This window comes from Amphiprion ocellaris, chromosome 11, assembly GCF_022539595.1.
Source record: "Amphiprion ocellaris isolate individual 3 ecotype Okinawa chromosome 11, ASM2253959v1, whole genome shotgun sequence".
Taxonomy (NCBI): domain Eukaryota; kingdom Metazoa; phylum Chordata; class Actinopteri; family Pomacentridae; genus Amphiprion; species Amphiprion ocellaris.
The window spans coordinates 2,207,587-2,221,775 of record NC_072776.1 but is presented as its reverse complement, the minus strand read 5'-3'; the positions used below and the strand labels follow the sequence as shown (position 1 = coordinate 2,221,775).

General features: G+C 37.4%; 1 protein-coding gene across 2 annotated transcripts in view; it reads left to right on the top strand.

Annotated features, from left to right (window-relative positions):
- The window catches only part of senp7 (SUMO specific peptidase 7), a 29,211-nt gene extending 17,775 nt beyond the window's left edge, over positions 1 to 11,436 (top strand). For both annotated transcript variants that reach the window (XM_055015405.1, XM_055015404.1), the window contains 11 exons: positions 713 to 1,161; positions 1,949 to 2,076; positions 3,125 to 3,241; positions 3,344 to 3,460; positions 4,834 to 4,929; positions 5,011 to 5,210; positions 5,348 to 5,403; positions 5,502 to 5,545; positions 7,159 to 7,227; positions 7,298 to 7,448; positions 9,609 to 11,436. In XM_055015405.1, coding sequence (XP_054871380.1) covers positions 713 to 1,161; positions 1,949 to 2,076; positions 3,125 to 3,241; positions 3,344 to 3,460; positions 4,834 to 4,929; positions 5,011 to 5,210; positions 5,348 to 5,403; positions 5,502 to 5,545; positions 7,159 to 7,227; positions 7,298 to 7,448; positions 9,609 to 9,743 — 1,562 coding nt within the window. In that variant the 3' untranslated portion in view covers positions 9,744 to 11,436. The remainder of the gene's footprint in view (positions 1 to 712; positions 1,162 to 1,948; positions 2,077 to 3,124; positions 3,242 to 3,343; positions 3,461 to 4,833; positions 4,930 to 5,010; positions 5,211 to 5,347; positions 5,404 to 5,501; positions 5,546 to 7,158; positions 7,228 to 7,297; positions 7,449 to 9,608) is intronic.
- Positions 11,437 to 14,189: the final 2,753 nt, after the last annotated feature.

Here is a 14,189-nt window from a genome sequence, read left to right as displayed (position 1 = left end):
AAAATGTAAGATGTATTTTACTTATTTTAGGTTGTATAACAGAGACATCACTCTAGATTTAAGACCAGCTTGTCCTTGAAACCAGATTAAAAAGTGTGATTTAAGCATTTTCAGATATCTGTCTGCATACAGTTGGTTGAAAATACATTAGTTGTAAATATGATCATGGTTCTTCCTCCCTCATTTATAAATAACTCTACACCATGTAAACAAGTCTAGTATTGAAATCAACTATTTATTTTAGAATTTGCAGCAATGCATTAGCAAACTTGACAATATGAACTAATAGCTATTTTCCAGTAAAACGCATTTACTTGAATCAATTGAAGTTTATTTCTTAAATCCAGATTGTGTAACTTCTACAAATAACACCTCAGTTGGAAAAATGTACGAAACGTAAAATTAACCTTGTTTCTTGTAAAATTCAACTCAAAACAAGATAATTTCAAGATTGATTGACTTAACAAGATATTTAAGATGCATTGTCTTAAAACAAGTCCCTCCATCTGCTGAAATGTCTCTTGTTAAGTGAATTTATCTTAAATCAAGTGGGATGAGACATTCTGACTAAAAATAAGACAGACTTGGTAAGATTATGATTTTTTGCAGTGCAGAAGTGTCCATCTCCTACAGAACTGCTGGAAGCTTTGCCAAGTGTGTCTGTTTTTGCTGTTAAGTTTTTGTTTCTGACATAACGTTTTTATTCTAATAGGGAAAGCCAGCCCATTCGTCCTGCTGACTCTCAAAGATCCTCTGGAGGGAATGGAGGGAGCGTTACTGCGCTCTTTACTGGACATTGACTGCCTCAATAATCTGGCACATGGACAAGCTATTGTAACCCCTGATGTGGACAGAGCGAGCAGTTTGGAAGACAACCACTCTCCTCTTCTTTCTCTGGATGATAGCTTGGAGCTGATCAGAAGAACTGGACTGGACTCTCACCTGCTCTCCATGCTGGGCGTGACGAGCACCGACACTGAACTCAACAAAGACACGAGCGGTTCACATTCTGACAGGGACAAAAGCCTCGTAACGCACACTCAGCAGGAGGAGGAATCACCGAAGGAGTCGGTGCCGGAGCCAGAGACGAAACCAGAGCAGGAAACGGAACTTAAACCAAAGGAGGATCAGAAAGAACAAGAGCCGGAACCTCCCGCTGATGTAAGTGACCAGCTTTTTTTGGATTGGGACTCTTTAAGGTGAAGCTTGGAAGGGAGTAATCTGAATATTTTCCATTTCTATATTTCTTAACCCTCCTGTTGTCCTTACTTACAGGCACCAAAAAATATTGTTTCCTTGTCTGAAAAAAATCCAAAAATTCTGCAAACAAAATCCCCAAATTTCTGAAAATTTGCAAAACCTTCAGGAAGAAAATTCCATTAATTCCTTAAAAGTTTCCCTTAAAAGTTTTATTTTTAAAAAAATCCCCCAAATTTGGCAAGAAAGTTCTTGTAAATATTTTCAAAAAATGAGTAAAAATCTTCCAAAAAAATCCTAAAAATATCTAAAATGATTCCATATATATCAGTAAAACTTCTAATATTTTCTTTAAGAATATTCAGAAAAAAATCAACCAAAATCCTGCAAAATTCACTGGATTTTCGTTGATTTTTTTTTGTGGAACATTTTTAACATTGCTTTTTTCCACCAAAAAATTTTCAAAGATTTCCCAGAAATGTTGAAAATGTGGACATGAGAAGTTTCACTGTGAAAATATATTTTTTTTCTCCACATTTTCAAACTTTAAAACGGGCCAATTTTGACCCGCAGGACGACATGAGGTTTAAATCATGTATGCACCCAAAATAGATAGAAAATTTGCTAATCCTGACACAAATGTGAGTACAGCATGCAAATTTAAGCAACACTCTTGGCAGAAAACACCTTTTCCTTCTCATAATAATCGTCTTCGTGTCCCCTACTGGGCATTATGCGTTTTCTCCCACAGAAGAAAAAGGAGGAACCCAGTCCTGCATACACACTGTGCCATCGTAGAACCAAAGGATCCTACTCTGTGTCGCTGTGCAAACCAGACTCCAGCTGGACTAAATATAAACATCAGGGTTTGGCCCGCAGGTGAGTCACCTACACAGTTCCTTATGCAGCTTCTCATGCAGGTGATGGAGCAGCAAGGTTTGACATCTGATTTCCAAATATAGATTTTTGCAGCCACTGTCGTTTTCTCTCAGGAATAAAGATATAGCAATTTGGGTGTCACTAGTAGAGTGTTTTAATAGTTTTTTTATGTAGAGTAAGAGGAGAGCTGACATTACAAACTAACTTGGCAGCCTGCTGTCACTTAACCCTCCTGTTGTCTTCATTTATGGGCATCAAAAATGTTGTTTCCTTGTCTGAAAAAAATACAAACATTCAGCAAAAAAATTCCCCAAATTTCTGAAAATTTGCAAACCTTTAGGAAGAAAATTCCAATAATTCCTTAAAAGTTTCCATTAAAAGTTTTATTTAAAAAAAAAATCCCCCAAATTTGGCATGACAATTCCTGTAAGTATTTTCAAAAAATGAGTAAAAATCTTCCAAAAAATCCTAAAAATACCTAAAGTGATTACATATATATCAGTAAAGCTTCTAATATTTTCTTTAAGAACATTCAGAAAAAAATCAACCAAAATCCAGCGAATTTCCCCAAATTTCTGAAAATTTGCAAAACCTTCAGGTCGAAAATCCCAATAATTCCTTAAAAGTTAAATTGTTGTAAATATTTTCAAAAAAATGAGTAAAAATCTTCCAAAAAATCTTTGAAATATCTAAAGTGACTACATATATATCAGTAAAACTTCTAATATTTTCTTTAAGAACATTCAGAATTTTTTTTTTTTGTGAATGTTCTTAAGAATGATTTTTAACGTTTCTTTATTTCCAACAAAAATGTTCAAAGATTTCCTAAAAATGTTGAAAATGCGGAAATTTTCAGTGGGATAATGAGTATAACTGGAAGATGAAACACTGAATTTTCTGATGAAGAAACTGTATGTTATGTATTTAATTAGGTCAGTTTTTGCGCTTTGGTAATCTTGTTTTTCTATACTCATGCTGCTGGTGCTGATCAGATCTGTCATCTACAGTCCACTAATGGCCCATTATTTTCTCCTCTTCCTCCATTTAGGTTGATCCAGTTTCCTCCTCCGCCATTGAAAGGAGGAATATCAGTAACAATGGAGGACCTGCAGTGCCTTGACAGTGGGCAGTACCTCAATGATGTCATCATTGATTTTTACCTCAAGTGAGTAACACATTTCTAAGCAGAAGACATTAAACTGACTTCGTTTTGAGTTTGCGGAAAAGACAGTTTTGAATTGACGGTGTTGATGTGTGTTTGAATCAGATACCTCCTCCAGAATGCGTCTGCTGCCGTGGCCGAAAGCATCCACATCTTCAGCAGCTTCTTCTACAAGCAGCTGACACGGAGGGACAACGCCAGCGAAGGCACCAACAGCGACTCGTAAGTAACGTTCACGAAGTTGTACTGGGCTGCATGAATTCCAGGAAATAGCCGCACGCTGGCAAAATGATCGCTTTCTCCCTCCTGATTGGGTTTAATATGTCGCCACATTAATGACCATCCATATAACTGGAAGCCTTACGTCCCTCATCCTTTAACTGTTTATTGTGCAAAAGTTAAATAAACCTGGGCTCAACATAAAAATAACATTTTTCAAAGTTTCCACAGGTGTTACCAACAATACGTAAAAATGGTTCTACATAATATCTATCTATGTATCTATGTATCTATGTATCTATCTATCTATCTATCTATCTATTGTCTATCTATCTATCTATCTATCTATCTATCTATCTATCTATCTATCTATCTATCTATCTATCTATAATCTATCTATCTATCTATCTATCTATCTATCTATCTATCTATCTATCTATAATCTATCTATCTATCTATCTATCTATCTATCTATCTATCTATCTATCTATCTATCTATCTATCTATCTATATATATATCTATCTATCTATCTATCTATCTATCTAAAATGATTATAATGAAATATTACAATTTTAAGCTTTGATTCCGTCAACTTTACAAATAAACCGGCAACTTACCAGTGGCTAGTTTAAAGACTGTGGAAACCTTGAAAATGTCCAGTTCTGTCTGTTTTCACAGTTTGTAGCTCTGATAAACTGTTGAAGTTTATCAAATAAAAAAAGATGGCACTCATTTCCATTTGTTTGAAACTACCTTTAATCAGTCCCTCCAGGATTTCTTGGGCTTCTTTCCAGATTGTTGCATCCTAAAAATGCCTGAAATCACGGCAGCTTTTCTAAAAAATTGCGATGTAAGAGACAGTGACAATTGCTAAAAAGTTGCATTTTTTCAGCTTTTAGAACATGTTTCAACATTTTAATTGACAATATTTCTTCCTAAACTGATTCTTTAACATGCTCTAACCCATTTCCACAAGCTGGCACAACACGGTGATTGAACAAAATTGCAAGGTCGCGCAGAATTCACGGAGATTGGTTGAGTTTGTGTTAATTGTTGCGATCGTAACATCGCAGATTCCTGGAGAGACTGTTTAATGCAAATTCTTCAATTGTCTCTACTTGTTATCTTATTTGGGTCTGTTCTGTTGTCATCATACGTTTCAGTAATACTTTTACCTGCTGTAGCATCAACACAGTTATCACAAAAAGACAAGCAAAACATCCTGTCACTTCAGAAGTTATGGACTTAATGTTGCATTCAACCATTCGCTACCATCTTCTTAACATGTTCAGCACTTTTGTGGATTAAAACTGTGCAACACAAGTTTATTATATGTGGAGGCCCAGTTTGAAATGTTACTTTTCTGTCCACTCAGCTGTCAGCGGCAGAGGCGACACCAGCGGGTGAAGACGTGGACACGACATGTGGACATCTTCAAAAAAGACTTCCTGTTTGTGCCCGTCAATCAGGAGTGAGTTAAATACATGAAAAGCTGCATTGTACACTCCACTGGGATGCTGTTAAGTACATGTGTTGCTGTCTCTGTGTTTAGAGCTCATTGGTATTTAGTCGTCATTTGCTTTCCTGGAATGGAGGAGCCTAAAGTCGAGGCCTGGATTGATTCAGAATCACAGAAGGGAAAAAGCGTCGAGTCACAGCGTCAAGATGAGGCCCAAGGAAGTAAAAGTATAAGTGAAAATGCAGAGATGCCACCTACGTTAAACCGCAGTGACGCTGTGGAGCCAGAGACAGGTACGTCTGACTCAGTGATACCTGCCTGCTTTGCCAGGATATGTCTTTACCATGTAAAAGTCACTTTCCTCTACTTTTTGTTCGTATTTTAAGATTAATTTCAAGTTGAGAAAGCTGATGTTAATGTTTGGTTTCAGGTGTTTCAGAAAATGCTTCAAAAGAACCCGCCAAAGAGCCACCACCTGATCCAGTAGTAAGAAAAAAGTCCTTTTTTGCTCACAGGGAAAAACAATATTTTCTTAATCTTTACCTGTTTTTGCATATCTGCTCTGTGTAATTGTGTCTTTGCAGAACTGCACAGAGCTCACATGCAAGAAGAAGACAGTTTGCAAGAGGTAAGTTTCACCATTCAGCTGCTTGACATTTGAAAATGAGACCTGATGGAGTTTTTCTTCAGATCATACATCCATAGTAGGGCTGTAATCATACTTGTATTTGTTCCAACCCGTGAGGTATGAAATTTCCACCGTTTGGTACACACTCTGAGCCAAACAATTACTGTCAGAAGTCTATTTATGGAAATGTGCTTTCAAAAGTTGTAGATCGCGTGCTCCAGCTGGAATGTTTTGGCAGTGCACGAGCTGTTGTCCATCAGACGCAGCATGCTAGCAGGGTTAGCCTTGAGAGCCGGACAGCTGGGCTTGATTATAATAAACTCAAATTAAACGTTGAGTGTGAGCTCTCATGCTCACTTTGAGTTTGTCATCAATCAATTGACCTCCACAGTGGAATCTGTTTTGCCAATGAAATCACAACACTCCTTAAACAGCGTTCATTTTTGACAGTTTTCTCAGTATTTGTGCAATACATTCGTCACCGAAACAGGAAATGCTCTTTTAAGATGCATTTTACTTTGAATTTTTTTGCACAAAGTTGCTTTTTAAATGTTTAATGCAATCTTTTTGATTTCTCCTCCTATGGTTATAAAGTCTAGAGTAAACGACATGAGGCGTTTTCAGCAAAGCAAATAAACGTGCATCAAATTTCAAATGCTCGTTCATCAAATCGTACATAAGGATTACTTCACCTCAAGATGTTGGCTGTAGTTTGAAACTTCTTAACCCTCTTGTTGTCCTGCAGGTCAAAATTGACCCGTTTTAAAGTTTGAAAATGTGGGAATAAATATTTTCACAGTAAAACTTCTGATGTCCACATTTTCTACATTTTTGGGAAATCTTTGAACATTTTTTGGTGGAAAAAAAGAAATGTTCAAAATGTTTCTTGAGAACATTCACAAAAAAATCAACCAAAATTCAGCGAATTTCGCTGGATTTTGGTTGATTTTTATGTGAATGTTCTTAAAGAAAATATTAGAATTTTCACTGATATATATGTAATCACTTTAGATATTTTTAGGATTTTTTTGAAAGATTTTAACTAATTTTTTGAAAATTTTTACAAGAATTTTCTTTCCAAATTTGGGGGATTTAAAAAAAAAACAAAAACAACTTTTAAGGGAAACTTTGAAGGAATAATGTTCTTCCTGAAGGTTTTGCAAATTTTCAGAAATTTGGGGAATCTTTTAGCTGATTTTTTTGGATTTTTTTCAGACAAGGAAACCATAGTTTTTGGTGCCCGTAAATGAGGACAACAGGAGGGTTAAAGTGTCAACGTGGTAAAACTGTCTACATGCAGCTGACATGAATCACTAGTAAAACCTGACATCAGAATGTGTTTTAAGTCTCGAATGACCGCTTGAGATTGGATTCCACTTTGTTTCATGAACTGATTTTAAACAGATAAAATGCCCATTTAAGCTTCACACACAGTTAAGAAAAGTGGTCTGCAGTGTTTTGTATTTGCACATTGGGTAAGAGTAAAGAGAGATTCACAGTGTGTGTCACAGAATTTACTTTGTCCTCTTTCATTGTCGTCGCCTTGCAGTTGTGTTTCCACTCGCCTGAGTGTGACGGTCGAGTGGATTTAAACTCGTCTCTCCTCTCTATAGGCCGTGTATTCTCATCATGGATTCCCTCAAACTTTCTCTTCACGAGCGAGTATTCAAGCTCTTAAGAGAGTAAGTATGATGCTTTAAATCCATCCGTTTGTGTTGATGTGTCGTTAAATAACTCGTGTTTGTCTGTCAGGTACTTGCAGTCAGAATGGGAGGTCCGACGCGGTTCATCGAGGGAGTTTGGTCCCGATCAGATGAAAAGCTCACACTGCCAAGTTCCCCTTCAGGACAACAGCAGCGACTGCGGCCTCTACCTTCTTCAATACGTCGAGTGTTTTTTGAAGGTAAAGATTTTGTGTCTACTGTGTTGTAATGTGGGCTGCACAGTGGCGTGGTGGTTAGCACTGTCACCTTGCAGCTAGAAGATCCCCGGTTCTCGTCCCGGCCTTCCTGGGATCTTTCTACATGGTGTCTCCATGTTCTCCCTGTACATGTGTGGGTTTTCTCCAGGTTCTCCAGCTTCCTCCCACAGTTCATAAACATGCTGAGGTTAGTTGGTGATTCTAAACTGTCTGTAGGTGTGAATGTGAGTCTGATTGTTTGTATGTGTAGCCCTGTGACAGACTGTTACCTGTCCAGGTGTCCTCTGCCTTCACCTGAGTCAGCTGGGATAGACTCCCGCCCCCCGTGACCCTGATGAGGATTAAGAGGTGTATAGATAATGGATGGATGTTGTAATGTGTTAAAAAATGTCAGTGTTTGGTTTAACCCTCTGAATCCGAATCCGAAACTGTCAGAATAGCAAGACTCATCAGAGTTCATCTTTCCGACAGTTCCGGAGCAGCTGTGACATACTGTTCCAATGAAAAACTGAACCGAACTGCAGCTTAGAGTATTATTGTTTCATCAGGTCACTTCATTTTATGTGCTTCATTTCACAACGTGCCAAAAATGAACCCTTCTGTAAAAAAACTAAATAATTCTGCACTTCTTGGTGCAACTATGAAGCCAGTAGTCAGTCATTCGTGACTAAACTTCATTGGCTTTTCGGCTGAACTGCAGGCTGTGTTTGCACAGAGCTGATAGGAGACAAGGATGGAAATTGATTTAAAATGTGAGTAGTAAAATATCCATAGTAGGTAGAGAAACATTTCTTCCAGTGTTGGTAACACCATGGACATTTGGAAAAGTGTTGCACATGTTGATGCCATTTTTAGAAATGATTGTAAAATAAATAATCTGAGAAATTAAACTGTGATTTTGGAGTTCTGTGGAGTTCTGTCCATGGTTGTGTTGTTTACGTAGAGGTACAGGATTTTATGCTGCAGTAAAGAGTTAAAACTCACTTAAATGTTTTTAAGGCAGGTTCATGGAATAAGTAGATTTAATCTATAGTTGAGGGACTTTTAAAGTCCATGGGATATATCTTGCATGCATTTTTATCAAAAGTAAAAAAAAAACTGGCTGGATATCACTAAAATGTCAACTAAATAACCGTCCAAATTTAAGAACAACCACCTTCTAATGAGCTAAACAATAATAAAATGATCTGATTCAGAAATAGTTTGGATTGTGTTCTTTTTATTAAATTCAGAATTTTATATAGAAAATAATCAATTGTATCTGTGTCTGAGAAACCACTTTCCACTAAGTTCCCCATTCCAAAAACACCTCTCCAGGAAGTGTGTTAATTCCATATGATGTCATTTCCTGGCATCATTTCATCCAAGGCTTTCTGACTTATTTAATAGAAAGTAGTCAACAGGTTTACTACAATATCTTTAGAAATAACTTTCAATTTTACTCAATTGCATATGTAATATTTAGAAGAATCTTTCTCTAAAATACCATGTGGTGTTTTGTTGATGTTGATTTTAGGCCTGAAAACAGCAAAAATGTCAACTATGATACAAAAAGTCCCGTTATTATATATTAGTAGTCGTCCTTCCAATGAACTGTAAACCACATCTGATGTGTAAAATTTTCCCCTTTAAATCAATCATATATTGAGGGATTAAATGTAATTTACTTGGTGCTGCTCAAAGCATTGACGATTACAGTAAAAACTCAACAGCTGTTGTGACCATCAGAGGTTTTATGGGCACTATTGTTTAGGTGGTTGCAGCAAAAACCGCTGATAAAACGCTGTAAAAAAAAAAAAAGAAGTTCTATTAATTGTTTTCCTTCACTTTTAACAATCCTGAGGTGACAGCAGATACCTCAGACATCTCAAACTCTGGATGCTTAAAACCAGACCTGTCTGCATGACCAGATACCTGTCATGTAACGTCATACCTGCAGTTACTATGATACTGTACTGAAGTGCATATTTGAGGTACTTTTACTCACATTATTTATTTGAGAGAGACATTCCACTTTTTACTTTACAGCATTTATTCTACAAACGTCATGTCGATTTTAGGCCTGAAAACAGCAAAAATGTCAACTATGCTACAAAAAGTCCCGTTATTACACATTGACACAGTGACTGATTGTGCCTGCAGGACCCTGTGGTGCACTTTGACCTCCCTCTACATCTACGGCGATGGTTCCCACGGCAGCAGGTTCGAAGGAAACGAGATGAAATCAGAGATCTGATCCTGAACCTTCACCGACACCAGAACCTGGACGAAGCGTGAGAGCGGCTCTGCTGCTGCGTCACATTCCTGTAGCCGTCGTTAATCACTGCTCATACTGAGCAACGGACAATTCAGTGTGAACTGAAAACATCTTCTTTAAATTAGAGTCTGTTATTTTCTACATTGACCTGAATAGAACACGTAAACCTTGGATTATCTGTGGGTCTGTTTGTGAGTGAATATGAAGGCATTAGCTCATTAAAACCAACACATTTCCGTCCATCAAACTGCAAAGGCTGAAAGTAAACATGCAAATGTTTGTACACCCCAAGACTTTTTACCGATCCCTTTTTCTGATGAATATTTTACAAAAGGGAGTATTTGTATTTAATTTTTTTTATGTAGGAACACTGAGAGGAGTGTAGCAATGGTAAATCATAGTTTGTACAGAAGAATCAGGAGCAATTTTAGATGAATTTATTTGCTTTTCTGGCGTTTAATGTGTAACTAATAGTTCAGTTAAGTTCATGAATTTCCCAGTGCGAGCAGTTTTACAGGCTTAGTATTCAGTACAAGGAAGTTTTCAAAAACAAACTATTAAAGCCTCAGGACTGTGCCTCACTCACTCTGTTATCCTGTCAGCCTCTTGCATCAAAGCTAGACTCAGCGCCTGACTGCACATCTGTGATCTTAGACCTAGAAGTAACACTGGGACGCTGCGATGTCAGCTGACAGCATATTAACAGACTTGGACTGAATGTACAGGGTGTCCCAAAAAGATTGACATCATTTGAGATGTCCATATCAGAGTGACTACATGCTCAGGAGAAATGATACTTTATAGGATTTATTTTGCACATGAAATGTTTTATTCTGCAAATTTCAAATGAAAAATTCTGGGGGATGGTAATTTTATAATGTTCCAAAATTATTACAAATGTTCAGTGTGTGCATCGCTTCTGACAGTTGTGAAACTGCCGGCCGTCCAGATCCTTTTTTCCGACACAAACAGAAACTACTTATGCCACATCCAAATCTGCTTTCCTGTTGGCACTTGTTTATGAAATTTTCTAACAAATTTTCTGTTGCAGCAAACGGCATGTCCGTTCCTGAAAGCAGAAAAATAAAAATGATTACACTTTTTTTGAGCAAAATGAACAAATTTTAAACAATTATTAGGTGTCAAATTTTTTGGGACACCCTGTAATTGTTAAATTATCAGTGCAGCCTACTGTATACCGTCACTTTGCATAGAAACTGACTCTTGTAAACCAGTAGCTTCTATATACTCAATAATAATAATATAAAGAAACACTTTGGTGAAAAATGTGGGTGAACAGGTTTTCTGTCACATCGTCCAACCTACAGAAAGATGTTTGCTGTGATCAGTCAAACTACTTCCTTTTAACGATAAAGGTATAAGAAGCTAGATTAATTTTTAACATGAATGCCGCTTACAAAAAGTTGAGGGGTGAACACACACTGGCATGTTACAGTTTGTTCCTGAATGAAGACCCTTCATGACCCGCGACACATTCAAGTCCTCCACTACTGTCACCTAAGTTCTCCCCAGCAGAGATCGATCTCGATAGTCTTGTAGTTCTCCCCTTTTTGTTCAGATGTTTTTGTCTCAACGCCTAAAAATGTCTTCAATGCAGAATTTTTTTTTTTAGACATGTTTTGAATGTACAGGTACTGATGCCAAGATTCCTTTGGTTTCAATGTCGTATTAAAGTATACAGAAGAAACTGCATTTCATGTCCTGCTGTTGGTTTTCCTCTATGAATTATTGGTTGAAAAACGCCTCTTTGTGTTCAAGGTTGACGACTAGAGATGAGCACTAGAGGTTGATAAACAACAGGGTTTCTGGAGGGCATTAAAAAGCATTAATAGTCATTAAGTTGATTTTGAAAATTAAGGCCTTAAATGGCATTAAAAATCATTAAATTTGATTCTCAATGGCATTAAAAATTCTTTGTGCAATTTTCAAGAAAATATTTGACAATAATATATAATTATAGACAGTGATTCGTCAGATATGTGCATCTGCGTAAACATGCCGAAGCGTTGCGATGATTGTTCCAGCTGGTCGGTCGGGTACAATTGCCAAAAACTGCATGTTTTTAACCCTCGTGTCGTCCTGCAGGTCAAAATTGACCCGTTTTAAGGTTTGAAAATGTGGAAAAACAAAATTTCACAGTGAAACTTCTGATTTCCACATTTTCAACAGTTTTGGGAAATCTTTGAACATTTTTTGGTGGAAAAAAGGAAACATTTAAAAAAAAAAAAAAGTTTCTTTAAGAACATTCACGGGGGTGCTGTTGAGCATCGAGTATGTAGGACGTGTCTCCATATTGCTCCGTGAGTTTGTGATAAATGTAACTTTTTGACGCAGTTTTCTCATTTATTTCGACCTGGGCTCGACAACATTACGTGCTTGGACTCATTAGGTGCACTTTTTGGGATACTTTGACAACTGATGGCGACTTCACGTAAGAAAGCGGACTCTGCACATACAGGAGCTTTGGGATATTGCTTTGCGTCGGGCTCATACTTCCTCTGTGTGTGCTAGGCATGGTCTGACCCAGTGCAAAATCTTGCATCGGATACACTTCACTCGAGTCAGACTCTCAAAGATTTATAATGATGTTGACCCCACTTGTGATAGATGTCACCAAGCTCCAGCTACTCATCTTCATATGTTTTGGTTGTGCCCGTTGTTATCTTCTTATTGGTCGCAAATATTTGACTCCATTTCAATTTGTACTATGACACGATTCGGGCCGACAGCGCTCACAGCATTATTTTGGGTTTTGCCCCCTACTCTGTCACTCCCTAAATATAAGGCAGACTTTGTAGCATTTGTTACCCTGTTGGCTAGACGCCTGATTTTGTTGAAGTGGAAGTGTCCTATTCCTCCCTCTCACACTTTATGGATTAACAACAGTCTTTACTTTATTAAGATGAAGAAGATAAGGTGTACATTAAATTGTTCTCTTGACAAAGTTAGCAAAAGCTGGAGGCCTTTCCTCAAATACGTAGAGGTACTGGTGTTTACTGTTGTTCCAAGCTGACTGCTTTAACCATATGTCCCTGTGTGTGTGTGTGTGTGTGTGTGTGTGTGTGTGTGTGTGTGTGTGTGTGTGTGTGTGTGTGTGTGTGTGTGTGTGTGTGTGTGTGTGTGTGTGTGTGTGTGTGTGTGTGTGTGTGTATGGTGCCCACTTGTGTGCATGGGGTGGCGATGGAATGTTTTTTAATTTCAAATTGATTTATTTATTTTTCAACTCATGTGCATTTTACATTTAACTCAATCATTGTGTGGTGACTGGGGAGGTTGTTTTGTTGTTGCTTTTTGTTTGTGGTACATGTTTTTTATACTTGACACAATTTCAGAATTTGTGATACTACTATTTGCAATAACTGTGATAAAAACTCAACAAACTTGAGCAAAAAAAAAAAAAAGAACATTCACAAAAAATCAACCAAAATCCAACGAATTTCTCTGGATTTTGGTTGAATTTTTTTGTGAATGTTCTTAAAGAAAATATTAGAAGTTTTACTGATATATATGGAATCACTTTAGATATTTTTAGGACTCATTTTTTTGAAAATATTTACAAGAATTTTCTTGCCAAACTTGGGGGATTTTTTTTGCTGAATTTTTGGATTTTTTTTAAACGAAGAAACAATATTTTTTGGTGTCCATAAATGAGGACAACAGGAGGGTTAAAGTGGCCAGCAGGCTGGACCAGGTGGAGGAGAGCTGGGAAATGGGGAAATGCAAATTCCAGCAAAAATGGCTAAAAAATGTGGAATTCAGAGAATGACTGTAGCCCGTTGGTGGTCAGGAGTGGTTTCTGGATTCAGAAATAGTGAAATGTAGGGACAGTTTTCATATAGAAATCATCTTTTACAAAAAAAACCCTAAACCCGTGTAATTTGTTGAGTTTGTGGTCGTGGCATTAAAAGTTTTACAGAATAGCATTAAAATGGCATTAAAAAGCATTAAAGTTGACTGATATCTGCAGAAACCCTGAACAAATTGTTTTGAGCCTTGAAGTTTTCTTTTGCTCACTCTGTGTCTTAGACCAAAAATTTTCCCTTTTAACATGCATATACAGCGTAATGCATGCCGGTAAATTCTGTGCAGAGGGTTGCAGCTTATGTGTATTTACTGTCTCTGTCAGTCAGATCCCCTCACAGTCTGACTCAGTAATCCTCCTACCGTGCTGGACACCAATGTGGCAACCAGTCAGCGAACACAGTGTCTCTTACTAAAATTATATGGATAGTACCACTGAACTGTCTGCACAGTCTGGCTTACAGTGAGGTCAGACGGAGCGTTAGTGACCTTTATCATTCAGATATGCACAAATACATCAAGTAAACTGCCAGAATGCAGCTTTTCAGGCCTGTTTGGCTCCATTTTTTTCAGTTTGCGGAATCAAGCACTCACATATTTGCTGAAATGTTGAAGAATAGACTTGCCTTTTTCATGATTTAGAA